The 21121-nt window shown below is 48.5% G+C and overlaps 1 protein-coding gene across 1 annotated transcript in view; it reads right to left on the bottom strand.

The window, feature by feature from the left end:
- Positions 1–21121, bottom strand: part of LOC140896510 (uncharacterized) — a 346326-nt gene that overhangs the window by 74536 nt on the left and 250669 nt on the right. Inside the window, exon 11 of the mRNA XM_073308434.2 lies at positions 20406–20597. Coding sequence (XP_073164535.2) covers positions 20406–20597 — 192 coding nt within the window. The remainder of the gene's footprint in view (positions 1–20405; positions 20598–21121) is intronic.

The raw sequence follows: 21121 nt of genomic DNA, 5'->3' as shown, positions 1-21121 counted from the left end.
CTAATATCCAACCTAAACCTCTCCCACTGTATCTTGAGACCATTACTCCTTGTTCTGTCATCCGCTACCACTGAGAACAGTCTAGAGCCATCCTCTGTGGAACCCCCTTTCAGGTAGTTGAAAGCAGCTATCAAATCCCCTCTCATTCTTCTCTTCTGCAGACTAAACAATCCCAGTTTCCTCAGCCTCTCCTCATAAGTCACGTGCCCCAACCCCCTCATCATTTTTGTTGCCCTTCGCTGGACTCTCTCCAATTTATCCACGTCCTTCTTGTAGCGCGGGGCCCAAAACTGGACACACACTTGGGCTCCCTTTGCTCATATGATCCCAAACGTGGAGCACTAGAACCACCCACAACTCCATGAGGCACAGCAACACTCTGAGTCAGTACGATTTGAGAACACGACGTAGATTTGAGAACACTTAGAACAGTCTATGTGGGAAACAGAAAGTGACGCTCAAACGTAACTACAGTGGAGAGCTGGCGCTCTGCAACAGCGCCAGGAGGAGCCTGGCAATCCCGTTCCTTCTCTCCAATGAGCTGCCAACCTGCCTTCCTGTCCAGTAAGCAATTTGCTGCTTTGTCAATTGGCCAACTTTAGAGCTAATCCGGCTCCTCTTACTTCTGGGGAGTGGTCTCATTGAAGCCAACGGGATTCATATGCGCAAGTGAGTCTTCACTGCTCTTACCCGGATGTGGTCCCTAAACCCCTCTAGTCCACACACAAAACCCACTCATCCCAGGTCAGTGCTTTTAAGTTTCAACCTAGGCTAGCTGGCTTGACTAAAGGCTGAGTGAGGCTTTCACTTGGGCTGGTAACCTGCCCACTTTGAAGTGAGGAGGCTGGCTAAATAACTCAAGTGCTGATAATCCTCCAATCCACCCAAAATTCCCCTCGTGTGTCCAGAAGGGCAGACAAGTTCTCCCACAATTCACTGGGAAAGAATCATAGAGCTTCTCAGCTCCCTGCAGCACAAAGAGCCATGGGATGTGCCCTCAGAAGTCCTAGCGATACACACTGAGGAGCGCAGCCCCGGTGAGGACACAGGAAGTGGGATAGGGTTTGCAGTGTGGCTGCTCACACCTGGACTAGGCTAACCCAGGGGCTCAGACCTAGGAACCAATCACCTGGGTTAGCTCTGCATTGAAGACATACCCAAAAGGAAGCCAACAGAACACGAAATCCTGACCTAATGCTGAGCGCTATAGCCAGTCATGCCTTCCTGAGTCTGTGTGCTCCTGAACAGCCTGGCAGCAGGGCGCTGGCCAAGCAGGTTAGATAATGTGCATCCTACTGTATTTTAATAATTTCTCTTAAAATCTTGCTGCGAGTCAACACATACATAAAAGACAAGACAGGGAAACAGAGGAAATACTGCAGCCACGGATCCCAGGGGGATGACAGCCCCATAGTAACTGGAGCCCACGGCATTGTCATATGTGGAAGGGGCAGGAACTCCTGCTGGCAGCACCAGCAGGATGGTTGCAAGGTGTTCCAGCTAAAGTACCTGATGCCTGTGGAACCTCAGCAAACACATTGTTTAATTCCGTCCTCTAGAGAAGGGCAGAGCACAAGGCAAAAAGCCTAAGGAACAGGAAAAGGGATGTAATGTAAAGAAACACCCACGGGAATCTGCGGTGTTCCAGCTCAGGGAGCTGGCAGCTGTAATAACGCCGTTTGCACAGAGTCACAATGACACCATCACTAATATCAGGCCTTTTGTCTTAAAGCGAAGGCTTTCCCACTGATATTCAATGGAGCGCTTTGCACACAGCACATCAGCAGTTTAAAAACCATATTTACTGACCATGAATTAACCTGACAAAACACCAGGAAAGGGATGTCCACAGGATCAAACTGCTCCTTAGCAGCACTCCGGGGAGTCAACACAAGTCTGATGCCTGGAGCCCCAAGCATACTAGGTCAGTGGTTCTCAAACCACTGTGCATGGATCTTTGGTGTCAAGAACTGCCCTTACTGCCATCCTGCAGACAGCTGGCTAGTCACATGGTGCTGGCTTGCCTGGCTTTCGGCTGCTAAATTTAATTAAGACAGCTAGAACAGATCATACACTTTCCTAATATTACTTTTCCAAGTAAGCAACTGCTGCTGTTGCTGCCACAGGCATGTGCACTCATGAGTGGGAGGAGGGAGATGGTTTGTGCCAGCACAATTATGCAGGAGAATCTTGCTATGTACTTCTCACTATAAAATAGATGAGAGCTGCTGTGTAGGCGCCTTACAGGTCGAAGGAAAGAAATGGACCCTGCCCTGAAAAACGCCCTATCCACATTCAGAGGTGACCAAATCAGGAAAGGAAGAAACCGCAGCAGAAGGAAGCAGAATGGCTACAGCCATACAGTCTTGCAGAGACTACCCAATTGATGCATGCACACATCTCAATGGTTCCATTAACAGTCCTACAATCATTTTGCAAAGCTTTGTAAGTCATAAGTAAGAATGTGTTTGTCATGGCCATGACTTCCCTGATCTTTACTGTTATTTCTTCCACAAAGTGTGTCCCTCCAGAGCTCAGAATGCCCTGACATACCCTGAAAAATACAACAAAGAAGAGTTACCTAATCAAACAAAAGACACTCTCATGGTTGCTTCAACCTGGTCTACCTGATACTGAGCAAATCACCTCTGGGAATTGTTACATCTCAGACTGTGTCCTGCTGTGGGAGTCGTTGGGGCTTGGTGATCATTATGTACTTGTGAAACACTGACAATGACTATTTAATCGTTTTCCAATGGAAAGTCAACATGCCCACAATGCCCCGGGTGTGCCAGAATGTTCCCTGTTTGTCATTCACTAAAATGATGTCCGTCTGCCCTGACAAACAACCAGCCTGTTCAAGAGCTGGGGTCAGAGCCCCCGCAGCTGCGGGGGAGAGGGAAGGCTATGCAGTGCACAGTTGATTCATGTTCAGGGCAAGGATGTACAGCTATTTCTGCAGCACACCAAATCGGGCAACCTCTGATTTCTGTCACATATTTCTCATCTTCCCTTGGACTTTATCTGAGCAGCTGCCATTCCCACAAGGCAAATTTACATGAATGAAAAGAATGAGTGTTTTTGATGCTATACCATGTGATCTGGAAGGTCCTAGTTTGGACGTACTAGCAAAATTCCAAGAATCAAATACCACGATGCACTGTTGTATCTAGAATTAGCTGCCAGCAAAGAAACCGAAGAGGATTTTAGAAGATGGACCCAAGTGTCACCGTCTATTTTAAGCCTCTCACACTGAATGCAGGTTCCTGCCAAGGGCTACTGACTCTCGTGTGTGCCCCGCTGCAGGCAGCATACTGGGCCACACCTGCACGTGCGGGGAGCACCTCCCTGCACCAGCATGGTCACTCAGATCCCAGTGACTGCCTTCCTGGCAGCTCCCACAAGTGCCCCGTAAGGGATGTATGCAGCCACAAGGTGAAATGCTCCAGGAATCAGCTTCACATCGAAACACATTACAGTCTGAAAGTGCCCCCTCTTCCCCAGGGCAGGGGTTAAGGCGCATCCCCCAATGCCCGTGGAGCTTAAGTGTGTGTCTACACTGGAATAAAAGACCCACAGCATGGCCGCACCTGGCCCAGGTCAGCTAACGGGCTGTGGGGCTCAAAACTGTGGTGTAGACATATGGGCGTGGGCTGGAGCCTGGGCCCTGGGACCGTCCCTCCTCCTGGGGTCCCGCCTAAGCCTGAATGTCTACGCCTCAATTTTACAGCCCTGCAGCCCAAGCCCTGTGAGCCTCAGCTTCTGGCCAGGGCCTGTCCGAGTGTTTAACTGTTGTGTAGATGCACCCTAACAGGTCAGCTCTTCAGATGTCCCTTGCCTGGTGCCGTGACTTCCGGTAAGTGCACACATAGTCCATCAAAGTAATCACATATTTCCCATCTCCTCCCTCACTCATGGTGTTCACTGCAATCCTCCAAGCCTTCTAGCTCACGTTTGACTTGAGATGCGCAGGGACCATGCAGAGGGGAGCAGAGCACAGTTCGGGGTCTATAATAACAAAAGAAGACTCTGTCCTTCCATGTTATTATGAACCTGTAATCTATGGGTTCACAACAAACTCACAGTAGGTCAGGTTGGGGGCCTTGGTTTGGTAAAACTTCTGCACAAAGTCATTATGTGTTTACAGCGCTTAACAGAAGATGGACCCAATCAGTAGCAGACGCTGATTATTACGAAGAACTACCCTGCCCCCCCAAACCTGGACTACTCTTCCCCCCTTTATACCTGCACCATTCCTCTCCAAGCCTTCCTGAGAAACCACCTTCTGTGTCTCCATCAGGGACACCAAATCCCTCGCCAACGCCCGACATTCCCAGCATGATGTGCACTTTTCTAAGTACACTCCACAACCGCTTTGGACTGGCCTCCTTTCTCCTGAGCCAGTGTTTTCCCTCCTGCTTATGCCAGGGTGCCTGTCGCCTACAGTGGGCAGCACAGGGACAGTCCTCTGAACTGATTTTCTATGGCACTGTATGCAACTGTTCAGTAATAGATATACAACCAGGATAGCAGCTCCTTAAGATTAGCTCTTCCTTGGCAGCATGCCAATGGTACTGGGTGTATTTTACAATACCAGTCACTGTGTCCTCACTGAAGTGACCTACGCAGTGTCCTTTGCAGTCTGTTACGCACAGCTCTCTGCAATGTTCTGACGTAAATCCTCCCATCTTCTGATCCATGTCATGGTTCAAACATACCTTCCCTGTACATCAGTGATACTCCGACCCAGGCTCGCGAACTGCCAGGGGCTCTTCACAGCACAGGATACTAAAACGCAGTCATTTACTTATTAAGCAGTTTAAGTTATTAGCCAAACAGGATGGATGCTTTTACTATTATCCTATTGCAGTTGATCAAGTATTATTATTTTGTCAGTCATTTTGCTGTGAGAATTACATATATATAAAAACTCAATATTTCCCCTGTCCTACTGTTTGAATAGGAAGCTGTAGTCCTATAGTAAATGACACAATGATTTCACATGACCGTGGCTCTTTTGGGTGATGCTGATTGCTAATTTGGCTCCTGAATCACTGAGGTCTGAGCAAAAAGAAAAGGAGGACTTGTGGCACCTTAGAGACTAACAAATTTATTTGAGCATAAGATTTTGTGAGCTGTCACTGCTATATATATCCAACTGCATGCAGCTTAGCACCTCAGCAGAACACAGGGTCAGCTCTGGGCCATAAGGAGCCTCACCCATCCTCTAGCCTGCCCCACTCTGTGAGACACCAGAACTTGCATGGAACACTGTGGTCCATCAAACAGCTCACTTTCTCAGACCAGAAGCACAAAACTGGGGTAGCTCTTCAGAGGACTATTCTGTGCTGTAACAACAAGAAAAAGGAGATTTGACACTCTGGAAGTGCTCCCCTCTTCCTGAAGTTTATTAGAACAATCACAATTCTATAACTGTAATTCTTTCCATTCCTTTCTTTCATTCTGAATTAAAGACAATCCACTTCAGAATCCAGCCAGGCGCCTTCTGATATCAAGGAAAGTGCCTGAAGAATAAATTGCTCCTATCAGAAATAAAGCATTTTCATTCTGCTGCAAGCAGGGAGATCTGTGTTTCTAAGTCTCTCCAAAGGCAACTCCATCTTTACTGCTCTCTCTCCTTTTCCTTTGATACACAAAGCCTGCACATCACAGGGCTGTGATTGCGTTCAACTTTGGAGCAGTAGAATTGTAAATATTCATTCGAGTCCAAGCTAGTTTTCCCAAGTCTCTCCTAAGGGCACTGCAGCTATGCAAACAGCAGCGGCTGGGCATTAGCCTCCTGGCCTGGAGGCTGTCTGTTTCTCCACAACTCCCAGGACTACTTCTTTACAGAGACTGCATGGAGTGAAGCCAGTCTTAAGGACTGTTTCAGCCAACAGCTCCCTTGTTTTCTTTATTCTCTCCACATTTGACAGGGCTGGCTATTGGTCCCTCTCACCACATCATACCTACCATGGACGCAGACCTGATCTATGCTATGAAACTGATCAGTTGCTGACAGCTGGCACCAGCAAAGGTGTGCAAACACACTCCCAGCTTAGTATGGGCACCCAGCATGCTTTGCACACTCATGGAGCCACCACCCCTGAGGTACAAACCCCGGACACACTTGCATTCACTGCACCCCACCCTTGTACAGGGCTGGGTAAACTCACATATGCCGCACACCCGAGGGGCACTCTTGGGCACATGTATGCTCCCCACACCCTGTGCCCTAGGAAGACAAATGGACACACTTGCATATGCTCCTGAACCCCGAAGTGCACATGGGCACACTTGCATGTGTCCCTGACCACCCCGTCCCTAGAGTGCACACAGACACACTCACATACACCCCCCCACACACCTGGCTGAGTGCCCACGGACACACTCGCATATTTTCCCCCTGCTCCCCCCCCGGCCCCGTTCCTGGAGTGCACACAGACACACTTACATACACCCCCACACACACCTGAGTGCGTGCACATGGGCACACTCGCAGACATGACACCCCCCACCTGGCTGAGTGCCCACGGGCACACTTGCATATTCTCCCCTTGCTCCCCCGCCGGCCCCGTTCCTGGAGTGCACACAGACACACTTACATACACCCCCCCACACACCTGGGTGTGTGCACATGGGCACACTCACATATTCTCCCCTTGCTCCCCCGCCGGCCCCGTTCCTGGAGTGCACACAGACACACTTACATACACCCCCACACACACCTGGGTGTGTGCACATGGGCACACTCGCATATTCTCCCCTTGCTCCCCCGCCGGCCCCGTTCCTGGAGTGCACACAGACACACTTACATACACCCCCACACACACCTGGGTGTGTGCACATGGGCACACTCGCATATTCTCCCCTTGCTCCCCCGCCGGCCCCGTTCCTGGAGTGCACACAGACACACTTACATACACCCCCCCACACACCTGGGTGCGTGCCCACGGACACACTCGCAGACACGACACCCCCCACCTGGCTGAGTGTCCACGGGCACACTCATATATTCTCCCCCTGCTCCTCCCGGCCCTGTTCCTGGAGTGCACATGGGGACACACAGCAAAGGTGCAGTCGTTAGCAATAAAGGGCATGAGTCACTCTAGGTTGACAGGACACAGTGGACACAGGCTTGCTCCTCACCAGGGCTGCCAGAAAGGAAACAGGAAACTTATTAACGTCCAGGCCACTCAGTCTGCAGAGACACTAAAGGAATCACATTTGCACCCAGAAACAGCTGGTGCTAGTGAAGCCGTGGCCTGCCGGTGAAACAGCTGTGAGAGTCTGCGCCAGCCCACTGAGATCATCCGCGTGGTTACGCCACCCCCCACCCGTTGTCTCCTGCACACACTCCAGTACGTGCCCAGCCTCCCTCTGGGGTAACTCGTTACCAGGTGACCAGGCAGATCAAGGCACCTCCAGCTTCCAAGGAAAGGTCACCTCTTCTTCCTGGATGAAGATTTGGCCACCGTGACCCACACACTTGTTACCTGGCTGCATTACCCCAGCTTGCTGTACCTGGGAGTGACCGCAGAAACAGAGGCTGCAGACCATGCAGAATGTGGTACCCCACCTCCTCGATTGCATGAGCCACTGTGAGCACAACACCCTGTGATCAGATCCCTCCAGTGACCTTGGCCTGTTGCCTGTTCAAGACCTTGATACCTATGTCAAACCACTGACATGTTAGGGCCCAGCTACACCATCAAGGACGCCTCCATGCAGGACCTACCAAGACAGCTAGCTCCTTTGGGGCACTCAGCAGAGGAGCACTATCGTCAGCAATAAAGCACTCTCAGGGGAGAGGCTGTGGCTGTGTTGTGGACTTTCAGAGGGGATTAGACCAGTTCAGAGCAGGATGGCCAGCAAGGCCTGCATCTCTGAGAAAGCTTTTCCATGTAACCAGAATGATTATTACGATGTGTGCATTTGTGTACACACCTGGGTCCCCCAACACATATACCCCCCCCCCCCAGCATGGATTCCCATAGCCAGGGAAGGGAGAAGACTCTGTGAAAACAAATAAGGACTAATTTGCCTGACACTATGGTATAGTTGGAGGGGTGTATAGAAAACCCAGGGACAGACTATGAGAAGTCAGAAAACTGATATCAGTCAAGTCAGAATTGTTACTGGAAATATAATTCTGCTTTGTACTGGTATTATGAAAAGTGATCTGGCGAGGCTTGGAGCAGCGTGTACTTTCCCTTTAGCCTCTTTCAGAGCTGACCCTTTTGGTCTACTCCTCACCGAGGACAGAGCCCTTCTGCACAGACAGTCAGCCCTTCAGCCTGCAATCTACAGTGAAATAGCTCAAGACTCAACAATACTTGTTGGGGAGTCTCTCTGTCATACCTACACCACTGTGAGATATCGAGTCACCAGGATGAAGGAAAGAGTAATTCTACCAACAAAGAACACCTGAGAACCTGCCATGTGACCAAGGCTCATCTTTTCTTTACAACCTCCTGTCACAGCTGCTCAAATTCACTGGGCTACAAAGTACTATGAATGGGACAGTCAACCTGCCAACAGATAGTCAGCAATGATTTCTTCCTAAGACCAGAACTCAGCCCCCACTGTGCAACTAGCACCCTCCAAGACATAGATCATTAGGAGAACGTCCAATTCAGAGACACAAATATATAAAGGAAAGGAGAGGCAGAGGAGTGAAAAAAAAAAGTCCTTCATAAAAGTCCAAAATAAATAGCCCGCAATTTGCAGGGATTCTTTCTACAGAGAAAGAAGCAAAAACAATAGAGAACAAAGCGGACCTTGTGGTGACAAAGAGGCCTCACAGTCAGGAGCCCTGAACCCAATTGCTGGTTCTGCCGGTGACTCAGTATACTGCTTGGGAAAGTCAGCTAGCCCCTGTGCTGCACCTCCCCTTTCTGTACAATACTTGCCTACCTCATTTTAATTCACTAATATTTGTTGACAGATGGAACGTGCTGGAGAAGGGGAGTATTACTCTCACAATGATTCGTGCTCAGTTGGTGGGAAATGAAATATCAACCACCTACGGTTTAATACAAGACTTTGAGTGTATTACAGACTGTTTGGATGCTGCTGCAGGTCCAGTCTTGGCACAGTTGTCAGTAGTATTCCATGCGTCAGGACCCAAGTGGGGGGTCAGTGGGGAGTGTGCTGACCGCATCCAGCTTAAAGTTTGCAGAGGACATAAAAATTGGGGCAGTGACAAATAATGAAGAGGACAGGTCACTGATTCAGGGTGATCTGGATTGCTTGGTAAACTGGGCACAAGCAAACACTATGTATTTTAATACAGCTAAATGTAAATGTATACATCTAGGAACAAAGAACGCAGGCCATGCTTACAGGCTGGGGGACTCTATCCTGGGAAGCCAGGACCATGAAAGACATTTGGTTTCTTTGACCATGGGATGGTGTTCCATGAAGGAGGAGTGCTGGGCAGAGACGGGCTCCATCTTACGAAGAGAGGGAAGAGCATCTTTGCCAGCAGGCTGGCTAACCTAGTGAGGAGGGCTTTAAACTAGGTTCACCGGGGGAAGGAGACCAAAGCCCTGAGGTAAGTGGGAAAGCGGGATACCGGGAGGAAGCACAGGCAGGAATGTCTGTGAGGGGAGGGCTCCTGCCTCATACTGGCAATGAGGGGCGATCAACAGCCTTGGAAACAAGCAGGGAGAACTGGAGGTCCTGGTGATGTCAAGGAACTATGACGTGATCGGAATAACAGAGACTTGGTGGGATAACTCACATGACTGGAGTACTGTCATGGATAGTTATAAACTGTTCAGGAAGGACAGGCAGGGCAGAAAAGGTGGGGGAGTAGCACTGTATGTAAGGGAGCAGTATGACTGCTCAGAGCTCCGGTACGAAACTGCAGAAAAACCTGAGTGTCTCTGGATTAAGTTTAGAAGTGTGTGCAACAAGAGTGATGTCGTGGTGGGAGTCTGCTATAGACCACCGGACCAGGGGGATGAGGTGGATGAGGCTTTCTTCCGGCAGCTCACGGAAGCTACTAGATCGCATGCCCTGATTCTCATGGGTGACTTTAATTTTCCTGATATCTGCTGGGAGAGCAATACAGCGGTACATAGACAATCCAGGAAGTTTTTGGAAAGCGTAGGGGACAATTTCCTGGCGCAAGTGCTAGAGGAGCCAACTAGGGGGGGTGCTTTTCTTGACCTGCTGCTCACAAACCGGGTAGAATTAGTGGGGGAAGCAAAAGTGGATGGGAATCTGGGAGGCAGTGACCATGAGTTGGTTGAGTTCAGGATCCTGACGCAGGGAAGAAAGGTAAGCAGCAGGATACGGACCCTGGACTTCAGGAAAGCAGACTTCGACTCCCTCAGGGAACGGATGGCCAGGATCCCCTGGGGGACTAACTTGAAGGGGAAAGGAGTCCAGGAGAGCTGGCTGTATTTCAAGGAATCCCTGTTGAGGTTACAGGGACAAACCATCCCGATGAGTCGAAAGAATAGTAAATATGGCAGGCGACCAGCTTGGCTTAATGGTGAAATCCTAGCGGATCTTAAACATAAAAAAGAAGCTTACAAGAAGTGGAAGGTTGGACATATGACCAGGGAAGAGTATAAAAATATTGCTCAGGCATGTAGGAATGTTATCAGGAGGGCCAAATCGCACCTGGAGCTGCAGCTAGCCAGAGATGTCAAGAGTAACAAGAAGGGTTTCTTCAGGTATGTTGGCAACAAGAAGAAAGCCAAGGAATGTGTGGGCCCCTTACTGAATGAGGGAGGCAACCTAGTGACAGAGGATGTGGAAAAAGCTAATGTACTCAATGCTTTTTTTGCCTCTGTTTTCACTAACAAGGTCAGCTCCCAGACAACTGCGCTGGGCATCACAAAATGCGGAAGAGATGGCCAGCCCTCTGTGGAGATAGAGGCGGTTAGGGACTATTTAGAAAAGCTGGACGTGCACAAGTCCATGGGGCCGGACGAGTTGCATCCGAGAGTGCTGAAGGAATTGGCGGCTGTGATTGCAGAGCCACTGGCCATTATCTTTGAAAACTCGTGGCGAACCGGGGAAGTCCCGGATGACTGGAAAAAGGCTAATGTAGTGCCAATCTTTAAAAAAGGGAAGAAGGAAGATCCTGGGAACTATAGGCCAGTCAGCCTCACCTCAGTCCCTGGAAAAATCATGGAGCAGGTCCTCAAAGAATCAATCCTGAAGCACTTGCATGAGAGGAAAGTGATCAGGAACAGTCAGCATGGATTCACCAAGGGAAGGTCATGCCTGACTAATCTAATCGCCTTTTATGATGAGATTACTGGTTCTGTGGATGAAGGGAAAGCAGTGGATGTATTGTTTCTTGACTTTAGCAAAGCTTTTGACACGGTCTCCCATAGTATTCTTGTCAGCAAGTTAAGGAAGTATGGGCTGGATGAATGCACTATAAGGTGGGTAGAAAGCTGGCTAGATTGTCGGGCTCAACGGGTAGTGATCAATGGCTCCATGTCTAGTTGGCAGCCGGTATCAAGTGGAGTGCCCCAAGGGTCGGTCCTGGGGCCGGTTTTATTCAATATCTTCATAAATGATCTGGAGGATGGTGTGGATTGCACTCTCAGCAAATTTGCGGATGATACTAAACTGGGAGGAGAGGTAGATACGCTGGAGGGGAGGGATAGGATACAGAAGGACCTAGACCAATTGGAAGATTGGGCCAAAAGGAATCTGATGAGGTTCAATAAGGATAAGTACAGGGTCCTGCACTTAGGACGGAAGAACCCAATGCACAGCTACAGACTAGGGACCGAATGGCTAGGCAGCAGTTCTGCGGAAAAGGACCTAGGGGTGACAGTGGACGAGAAGCTGGATATGAGTCAGCAGTGTGCCCTTGTTGCCAAGAAGGCCAATGGCATTTTGGGATGTATAAGTAGGGGCATAGCGAGCAGATGGAGGGACGTGATCGTTCCCCTCTATTCGACATTGGTGAGGCCTCATCTGGAGTACTGTGTCCAGTTTTGGGCCCCACACTTCAAGAAGGATGTGGTTAAATTGGAGAGAGTCCAGTGAAGGGCAACAAAAATGATTAGGGGACTGGAACACATGAGTTATGAGGAGAGGCTGAGGGAGCTGGGATTGTTTAGCCTGCAGAAGAGAAGAATGAGGGGGGATTTGATAGCTGCTTTCAACTACCTGAAAGGGGGTTCCAAAGAGGATGGCTCTAGACTGTTCTCAATGGTAGCAGATGACAGAACGAGGAGTAATGGTCTCAAGTTGCAGTGGGGGAGGTTTAGATTGGATATTAGGAAAAACTTTTTCACTAAGAGGGTGGTGAAACACTGGAATGCGTTACCTAGGGAGGTGGTAGAATCTCCTTCCTTAGAGGTTTTTAAGGTCAGGCTTGACAAAGCCCTGGCTGGGATGATTTAACTGGGAATTGGTCCTGCTTTGAGTAGGGGGTTGGGCTAGATGACCTTCTGGGGTCCCTTCCAACCCTGATATTCTATGATTCTATGATTTGAGAGTCCGGGTGGAGAATCAGCTGAACAGGAGCTCCCCGTGTTAACGCTGTGGTCAGAAGGGCTAATGTGATCCTGGGATGCATAAAGAGAGGAATCTTGAGTGGGAGCAGACAGCTTATTTTACATATATATTTGGCACTGGTGTGATGCTGCTGGAATGCTGTGTTCAGTTCTGGTGCCCGCAATTCAGGAAGAAGGTTGATCAGTTGGAGAGGGTTCGGAGAAGAGCCAAAGGAATGATACCTGCCTTATAGTGATAGGCTCAGGGAGCTCACTCTATTCAGTTTAACAAAGAGAAGGCTAAGGGGTGACTTGATCACAGTCAGTAAGTATCTACAAATTTAATAATGGGCTCTTCAGTCTAGTAGAGCAATGTATACCACGATCCAATGGCTAGAAGTTGAAGCTAGACAAACTCAGACTGGAAATAAGGCATAAATCTGTAATGGTTAGAGTAATTATCCAATTTATTTGAGCATAAGTTTTCGTGAGCTACAGCTCACTTCATCGGATGCATTCAGTGGAAAATACAGAGGGGAGATTTATATACACAGAGAACATGAAACAATGCATGTTACCATACACACTGTAACAAGAGTGATCAGGTAAGGTGAGCTATTACCAGTAGGAGAGCTGGGGGGAAAAAACCTTTTGGACTGAATACATCCGATGAAGTGAGCTGTAGCTCACGAAAGCTTATGTGCAAATAAATTTGTTAGTCTCTAAGGTGCCACAAGTCCGTCTTTTCTTTTTGCGGATACAGACTAACACGGCTGCTACTCTGAAACCAGTAATTATCCAGTGGACCAATTTACCAAGGGTTGTGGTGGATTCTCCATCACTGACCATTTTTAAATCAAGATTGGATGTTTTTCTCAGAAATCTGCCCTTGGAATTATTGTGGGGCAGTTCTCTGGCCTGTGTGATACAGGAGGTCGGACAGATGATCACAATGGTCCCTTCTGGCCTTGGAATCTGTGAAAAGTATAACAGCTCTCTCTTTCCAAAACTGGATCAGACAGAACAGGTTTAAGATGAGGACGACGATGGGACTGGTTTCGGTGTACTGCTTGCCCTGATGCACTGCCAAATTGCTCAGTGAGCTGAATGAGCTCCTCACCATCATGGCATTGGAAAGGCACCGACTGATAGTTCTTGGAGATTTCAGTCTGCATGCAGAGGAGGAATCTTCTGCGCTGGCTTAGGATTTCCTGGTATGCCTACACGGCAAGGAGAAACCCGCAGCAGTGTGTCTCAGAACTCAGGTCAACGGACTGGGGCTCGCACTGTGGCACTAAAGACAGCTGTGGAGATGTTTGGGCTCAGGTTGGAACTTGGGCTCCGAAGCCCACCCTCCTCCCCTGGCTGGCCATTACCCCTGCATTTGAGGCTGGGGCTCATCTCGCCTGTTGTTTCAATGGTCTGTCGTCAGGGATTAATTGAGCCAGAAGGGCTACAGAGAGCTCAGAGGGAGAGTCTTGTTCCACTGACTAATCCCACGAAGGTTTGGTAGGACACTAACACTCTTGTGTTCTCCACCACTGATGCGGTGGTCCCATGGCACCTTCTTCACTGGCTTTGCTCTCAGAAGGTCACCCAGGCTCACAGATGATCTGCAATAAATGAAGCGAGAGGGGAGATAGCTGGCGTGCTGGTGGTGGAAGTCCTGTGCCGAGGCTGATCAGTTGCACAGGGGGAAAAGAACTAATTCTTTTCCTCCACTGTTGCATCCAGAAAAACCTTGGATAGCAGGTTTGTTTTGAGTGGTAGTCAGAAAGTCTGGTAAATCAGTCCTGCCTCAGCTTGGTAGCTGGTCTGAGTGCCTCCTAATGTGAGGAAATTGCTTGTTGCCCACATGCTCAGGGTTCAGCTGATCGCCATATTTGGGGTCGGGAAGGAATTTTCCTCTAGGGCAGATTGGAAGAGGCCCTGGGGGTTTTTCGCCTTCCTCTGTAGCATGGGGCACGGGTCACTTGCTGGAGGATTCTCTGCACCTTTAAGTCTTTAAACCATGATTTGAGGACTTCAATAGCTCAGACATAGGTGAGAGGTTTATTGCAGGAGTGGATGGGTGAGATTCTGTGGACTGCATTGTGCAGGAGGTCAGACTAGATGATCATAATGGTCTCGTCTGACCTTAATGTCTATGAGTCTATGAGACAGGACTGATCAGATTAGGGATGAGTTATCTGCTTCCTTGGAGGGGAAGCAAGACCCTGTCCTCTCTGCAAAAGTCCCAGATGGTGACGCTCGCTAAAGCATTGGAGGTGTTGGGAGAACTTTGTCCCATAATGTGTGCTTTGGAGCCACATATTCCTGGCTGGTGAAGGCCAGTGGAGAAGTACTAAGCCTCTAGCTTGTGGTGATTGTCAAAATGCCTCTCCAAGAGGGCTGGCTGCCTATTGCTTTGAAGGATGCAACTTTGTGGCCTTTGCTCAAGAAGTCAACACTCGATTCAGACAATCTAGCTAATTATCAACCTATAGCACACATCCCCTGCTTGAGGACGCTTGTGGCGAGACAACTGTCTCAGTATCTAGATGTCCTTGATCGCCTTGCCCCTTACCAATCTAGGTAGAGACCTGGGTAGGGCATGCAGACTGCACTAGTCATGGTGGTTAATGATCTCCTCCTAGCTGTGGACAAAGATCTGTGTCCGTGCGGCTATCAGATCTGTCGGCGACCTTTGTTACCACCAATCATGTCATGTTGCTGACTCACCTGGGGACCCACAATTCCATTTTCTCTCAGAGGTCTGAGCAGGTAGTCAGGCACAACGGTTCCTCTGCCTGAAGAGCTCTCAGACGAAGGGTGGCGGAGTGTGACATTCTCCCTCCTCTTCTAGGTGTACCTGGGGCCAGCAGCAAGATTAACGAGGAGGCCTGAGGTCTGGTGTTTTCCGTATGCTGAAGCTGTATGTCTCCATATCATGTGACCTGAACGATGCAGCTCAGGGACTCAGCCACTTCCTGGTGGAGATCAGGTCACAGATGCGAGCAAGCTGGTCACGGCTCAGCACACACAGGACTGAGGTGATGCTGTGGGTTGGGGGAAGGAGCCGGAGGAGATGGTGGAGATGATATCTATCCCTGTGACGGAGGGAGTATGTCGGCTGCTAGTTATTAGAATCGCCAGCTAAGGGTTGATTTTAGCCACCAGCTGCTGTCTGACGATCACATTACAGCAGTGGCCCAGTCATCTGGTGAGGAGGCTGAGTTCTTTTCTTTCCAATGTTGATGGGGTCACTATGAGCTCTATGTGGGGCCATCCCTTAAAGCCACCTGAGGACTGGCGCTGGTGCAGGAACCACAGCCTGGCTTACTGAGCAGGGCCTCTTGCTGGGAGCCTGTGCCCCAGGGCTCCAGGATCTGCACTGGCAGCCCAATGGACTCCAGGTGGAGTTTAGGGTGTTGGGTACAACCCACCAGAGGACTGCGCAATTCATTGCTCACATTGGCTGAGCGTCCCCTCCTCCCACTCTAGTCAGAACCCTATTGACATTGGTGAAAACTGGGAAAGCAGAAAAGCCTAATTTCCACTGAGACTAGAAATGCCCTGGATTGGCCTGCATGAGGGTCCCCCTCCCCATGTCAAACTGCCACAGAATAGCTTGAGCTGGAGGCCCTTGTTATCAAAGAGACAGGGAAACCGGCAGGACTCAGGAGCTTGCTCTTCTCAACTGATCTGAAATAGCCCAAATTCATGGCCTACCACAAGAGAATGGTGTGGGTCTGCTTCCCCGAACAGAAAGGAGCTTTGTTTGTAGGTGTTGGCTGGCAGACAGAGTTCAATTCTGAATAATTCTTATAATGCTGCTGGGATTCTGTTGTTGTGCCATGTGTCAGAGAACCTAGAGCACTGTCCAGACGTGAAATCAATGTGTAACTATTACAAACCTCTCCTCAACAAGTAGCACATTTTAAATGTAGGACCCTAAAGTTAGGCCCCTAAACCCATATTTAGGTTTCTAAATAAGTGGCCTGATTTTCAAAATGCTGAGTAGCCAGCAGCGCTCACTGGAGTCAAGATGCCTAAATAAGGGCCTGGGTGCCTAGAGCTAATCCCAGAGTTCCCAGATCATGTACTGAACAATTGTATGATTTTCTTGGGGGGGCAGAAGGGGGCGGGAATTAGCCAGAAGAGAACCATCCTGCATCTACTTCTTACTGATCAGACTGACTGCAAATAATAGAGACGGTGAAACCAGTGACAGCTGAGCACAGTGAGGAATGGGGAGCTCACCAAATCCAGCACTACGCAGGCATTACATTTTGGGAAAACAAACGATGTACAATTAAGAAATGTAGTGAGAAGGATGTAATTGGAGGAATAATTCAAATCCATAAGCATTGGGGATCTTACTTGTCACCATAATTAGGGCATAGTAGATTACAATTCTTCAGAAAAGGAAAAGGACAGGAACATGGCTAAGGGATGACTCTGTGTTGGGTTCTGTACTGCAATCATCAGAGCATATGAATGCCCCAAGATTTACAGTTAAGATTTCTGTTGGGGTGTGGATAGCCGGGGAGGGAACCACACAGATACACAGAGTCAGTTAAGGAGGAAAGGGAAAGTTGCTAGAAAGCAGAATGAGTTAATGTTGCCAAAAGCATTAAGAGAACTAAAAAGCACTTTTACAAAGCTATCCAGAGAAGACGCGCCCCAACTAAAAGCTAAGAAGGGGGACAAACCAAGAATGCATCTAAAATGGCTGAAACTGGACTCTAGATCTCTTTAGCAGAAATAAAGGGGAAAAAAGACTGTACAACTAGGAAATCAAGAATATCTTATTAAAAGAGCTATTCAAGTATATAAAGGTTGTTACAGGGAGGAGGGAGAAAAATTGTTCTCCTTAACCTCTGAGGATAGGACAAGAAGTGGTGGCCCGGCCTGCGCCACTTCCTGCAGCTCCCATTGGCCGGGAACAGCGAACCGCAGCCACTGGGAGTTGCAAGAGGCCGTACCTGCGGGAGCTCAGGTAAACAAAGCGTCTTGCGGTCCATCAGGGGCTTACCCTGAACAAGCTGTGAACCAAGTTTGGGAACCCCTGGTCTAGATAATACTTAGTACTGCCGTGAATGCAGGGGACTGGACCAGATGACCTCTCGAGGTCCCTTCCAGTCCTACACTTCTATGATTCTATTGCTAAACATCAGAGAAAGGAATCTTTGGGAAATCTGAACATATTCAGTTCAGCAGAGCCAAGTGACATGAATCCAAAGGTATTACAGAAATGGGCCCATGAATGAACCAAATCAGGAACAATCATGCCTGCAGTTACAATTGGGTGAGTCTAAGACTAGCCTCAATATTAAGAAAAAAAATTCACTCAGCATCTAGGGCTTGACCAGCTGTCTCTGTGTCAATGGGAATCAACTCCTAGAAGGTGATGAGCAAGGAGCAGTAAGTAGCACTAGGACTTTATAAAGAAGGAACTGAGCTGCAGGAGGGGCTTTAGAGAGAGGTATGCCCTGGGGTGGAGGGCTCTGCTCAGGGTGCCCACCTTTGCAGAAGGGGATATTACTCACTAGTAACTGTTCTCTGCAAATTTCCCCTGAGCATTCCTACTTGTAGGCTATGGCGCCCCTGGCAGCAAGCTGTGGAATTACCTTGAAAAGCCATGCCCACTGACATGAGGATGATATCATCATGCGACTCAGTGAGGGAGTGCACCCCCCTCAACAGCCTTAGTTCCTTCTCCGTAGACTCCAGAGCCCTGACACTGAACAGAACTCTGAGGTAGAGGGAAAGCAGGTGGGTAATTTGAATGCACAGAGGTAACTCTTGGGAAGTAACTTTGCTTTCTTCTTTGAAGGCCTCTGTGGGAGATTAGCAAGCAGAGCTCCACCAGGTGGACGATGGGCAAGGAGTTCTTAGCTAAATATGGACAGTAGCACCAAGCACTGGAGTGTAATCTAAGCCCAAGGAGCAGTCTGGTGAAAGTGTGCTCTGAACTCCAAGTTGCTGCTGTGCAAACCTCCACCACCAGGGGAATCTGTCTGAAGAAGGCTACTGGTGCTGCAGTGCCTCTTGTGGAGTGGGTCTTCCTACCAGGAGTTACTGGCTTGTGAGCTAAGATGTAACAACATTCTGCACAACTCCTAATCCAGTGAGAGAGTCTCTGGTTGGTAACAGGTTCTCACAGTTTGTAAGAGGACTACGTTAATGAGAACTGCGTATCTTTTAGTTTGTGCCGAAAGTCTTCACATGGGACAATTACAGCCCAACATTTTGGTGTGCTCTGCAGTTCACACCCCTGTAGTCCGTACTGTGGTGCAGTGTAGACACGTGCAGAGACAGCCGGAAGGAACATAAGAATGGCCATACTGAGTCAGACCAATCCATCTAGCTCATGAGCATGTCTTCCGACAGTGGCCGGTGCTGGGTATTTCAGAGTGAGAGAACAGAACAGGGCAATTATTGAGTGATCCATCTCCTGTTGTCCACCCCAGCTGCTGGCAGTCAGAGGTTCAGGGACACCAGAGCATAGGGTTGCACCCCTGACCATCTTGGCTAATAGCCACGGATGGGCCAATCCTCCATGAACTTATCTAGTTCTTTTTTTGAACCCATTTATTTTTTGGCCTTCACAACATCCCCTGGCAATGAGTTCCACATATGGACTGTGTGTTGCATGAAGCAATAATTCCTTATATTTGTTTTAAACCTGCTAACTATTAATTTCATTGGGTGACCCCTAGATTTTGTATTGTGTGAAAGTGTAAATAAATTGCCTTATTCGCTTTCTCCACACCAGTCATTATAGACCTCTATCGTATCCCCCCCTTCATCGTCTCTTTTCTAAGATGAAGAGTGCCTATATTTTACTCTTTCCTCACATAGAAGCTGTTCCATACCCCTAATCATTTTTGTTCCTCTTCTCTGTACTTTTTCCAATTCTAATACATCTTTTTTGAGATGGGATGTCCAGATCTGCACGCAGTATTCAAGGTGTGGACGTATCATGGATTTATATTATATAGAGGCAATATTACATTTTCTGTCTTATTATCTATCCCTTTCTTAATGATTCCAAACATTTTGTTCGCTTTTTTGACTGCCACTGCACATTGAGTGGATGTTCTCAGAGAACTCTCCACAAGGACTCCAAGATCTCTGTCTTGAGTGGTTAACAGCTAATTTAGACGCCATCATTTTGTATGCATAGTTGGGATTATGTTTTCCAATGGGCATTACTTTGCATTTATCGACACTGAATTTCATCTGCCATTTTGTTGCCCAGTCATCCAGTTTTGTGACTCTTCGCAGTCAGCTTTGGATTTAAGTATCGCAAGTAATTTAGTATCGTCTGCAAACTTAACCACCATGCTGTTAACCCCAACATCATTTATGAATATGCAGACTAGCACAGATCCCATCATGGAATCTTGTGGGACCTGGCTATTTACCACTTTCCATTGTGAAAATTCACCACTTATTCCCACCCTTTGTTTCCTATCTTTTAACCAGTTACTACTCCATAAGGGGACCTTCCCTCTTAACAGAAGCAGCTGAAAGCACAGTATCTGACCTGGAGAGATGTTTTTGTGTTGGGGTACAAGAGAACTTTTGGATTGTTATCTAAAGAAGCTGTTTCCTGCTATTTGATTCTTTCTGTGTTCAGAGACACAGGACTTTGTGCATTCTTTATAAACAGCATCAAAGAAATACCTGACTCTCACCAATTTCTGCTCCCTGCTGGAACACCTACAGCACCTCAAACTGCCGCTAGCCACTCAGGTCGAAAAGGGGCAACAATAAGAAATGGCAGTATCATCTCTCTAGCATACGTGGTGGCAATCTCGAGTCACCACAACAGAGCACAGCTTTCTGGCCCAGCTGTAGGTACTGTGCACACAGCCGAGAAAGGGGCAAACCCTTATGTAGCCGATATTCTCCAGCTGGGTGCTTCAGTGAGTATCTTACCAGCCGGCTAGCGGCCCGCACCTCGGCCTGGAGACTGTGCGCTGCCGTCTCTTCCTTCTGCAGCTCATCCTGAACATCAGCAAGTCTCTGCTGCAGCGCTGCCTGCTCCTCCCACTGGCGTGCTGGCATATCACAGGAAAGACTCCCGCTGGCTTGTCCCCAGGTCCTCAGGCTGGACGGCAGTTTCTCAATCTGGCGGAGAGATGCACACACCTCACCAAAGGAAGCCTGGGGCTAGCCCCGCCTGGCAGCCCCGCGGCCAGCACTGTGCACACAGAAGATCCTGCTGCCCTCAGGTGCAGTCTGCAGCCCTGCTTTCCCAGAGACGCGTGACCTCATTCTGATGGTCTGGCTCCCAAGTCCGTGTGTGATTTAGAATCCAGTGGAAACTCATTGCTATATTTGCTTTCCACAAACAACTCTCGGTATAACTTTTCATGAGTGATGTACCCGAATACTTGGATGCTAATATCTAAACTGTATTCTTAAATTTATTCACCTAAATGTGGGTTATTGCTGATTATGTACTATATGTATCTCATGACTTTCAAAACAAATTGTATTTGTGGATAATCTAAGCACTATACCCAGATGTACAGACACTCTTTTCTTAACCTGTGTACTATATAATTTTTTAACATTAGCTTTAATAAAATTTTTAAGTATTTAAAAGACGAAGGTTCAGGGAATGTCCCAGCCAGGGATGACAGCATCTG

The sequence above is a fragment of the Lepidochelys kempii genome, chromosome 12 (assembly GCF_965140285.1).
Source record: "Lepidochelys kempii isolate rLepKem1 chromosome 12, rLepKem1.hap1, whole genome shotgun sequence".
Lineage (NCBI taxonomy): Eukaryota > Metazoa > Chordata > Testudines > Cheloniidae > Lepidochelys > Lepidochelys kempii.
Note: the sequence above shows the minus strand (reverse complement) of the source record. Positions and strands in the feature narration are given on the sequence as shown.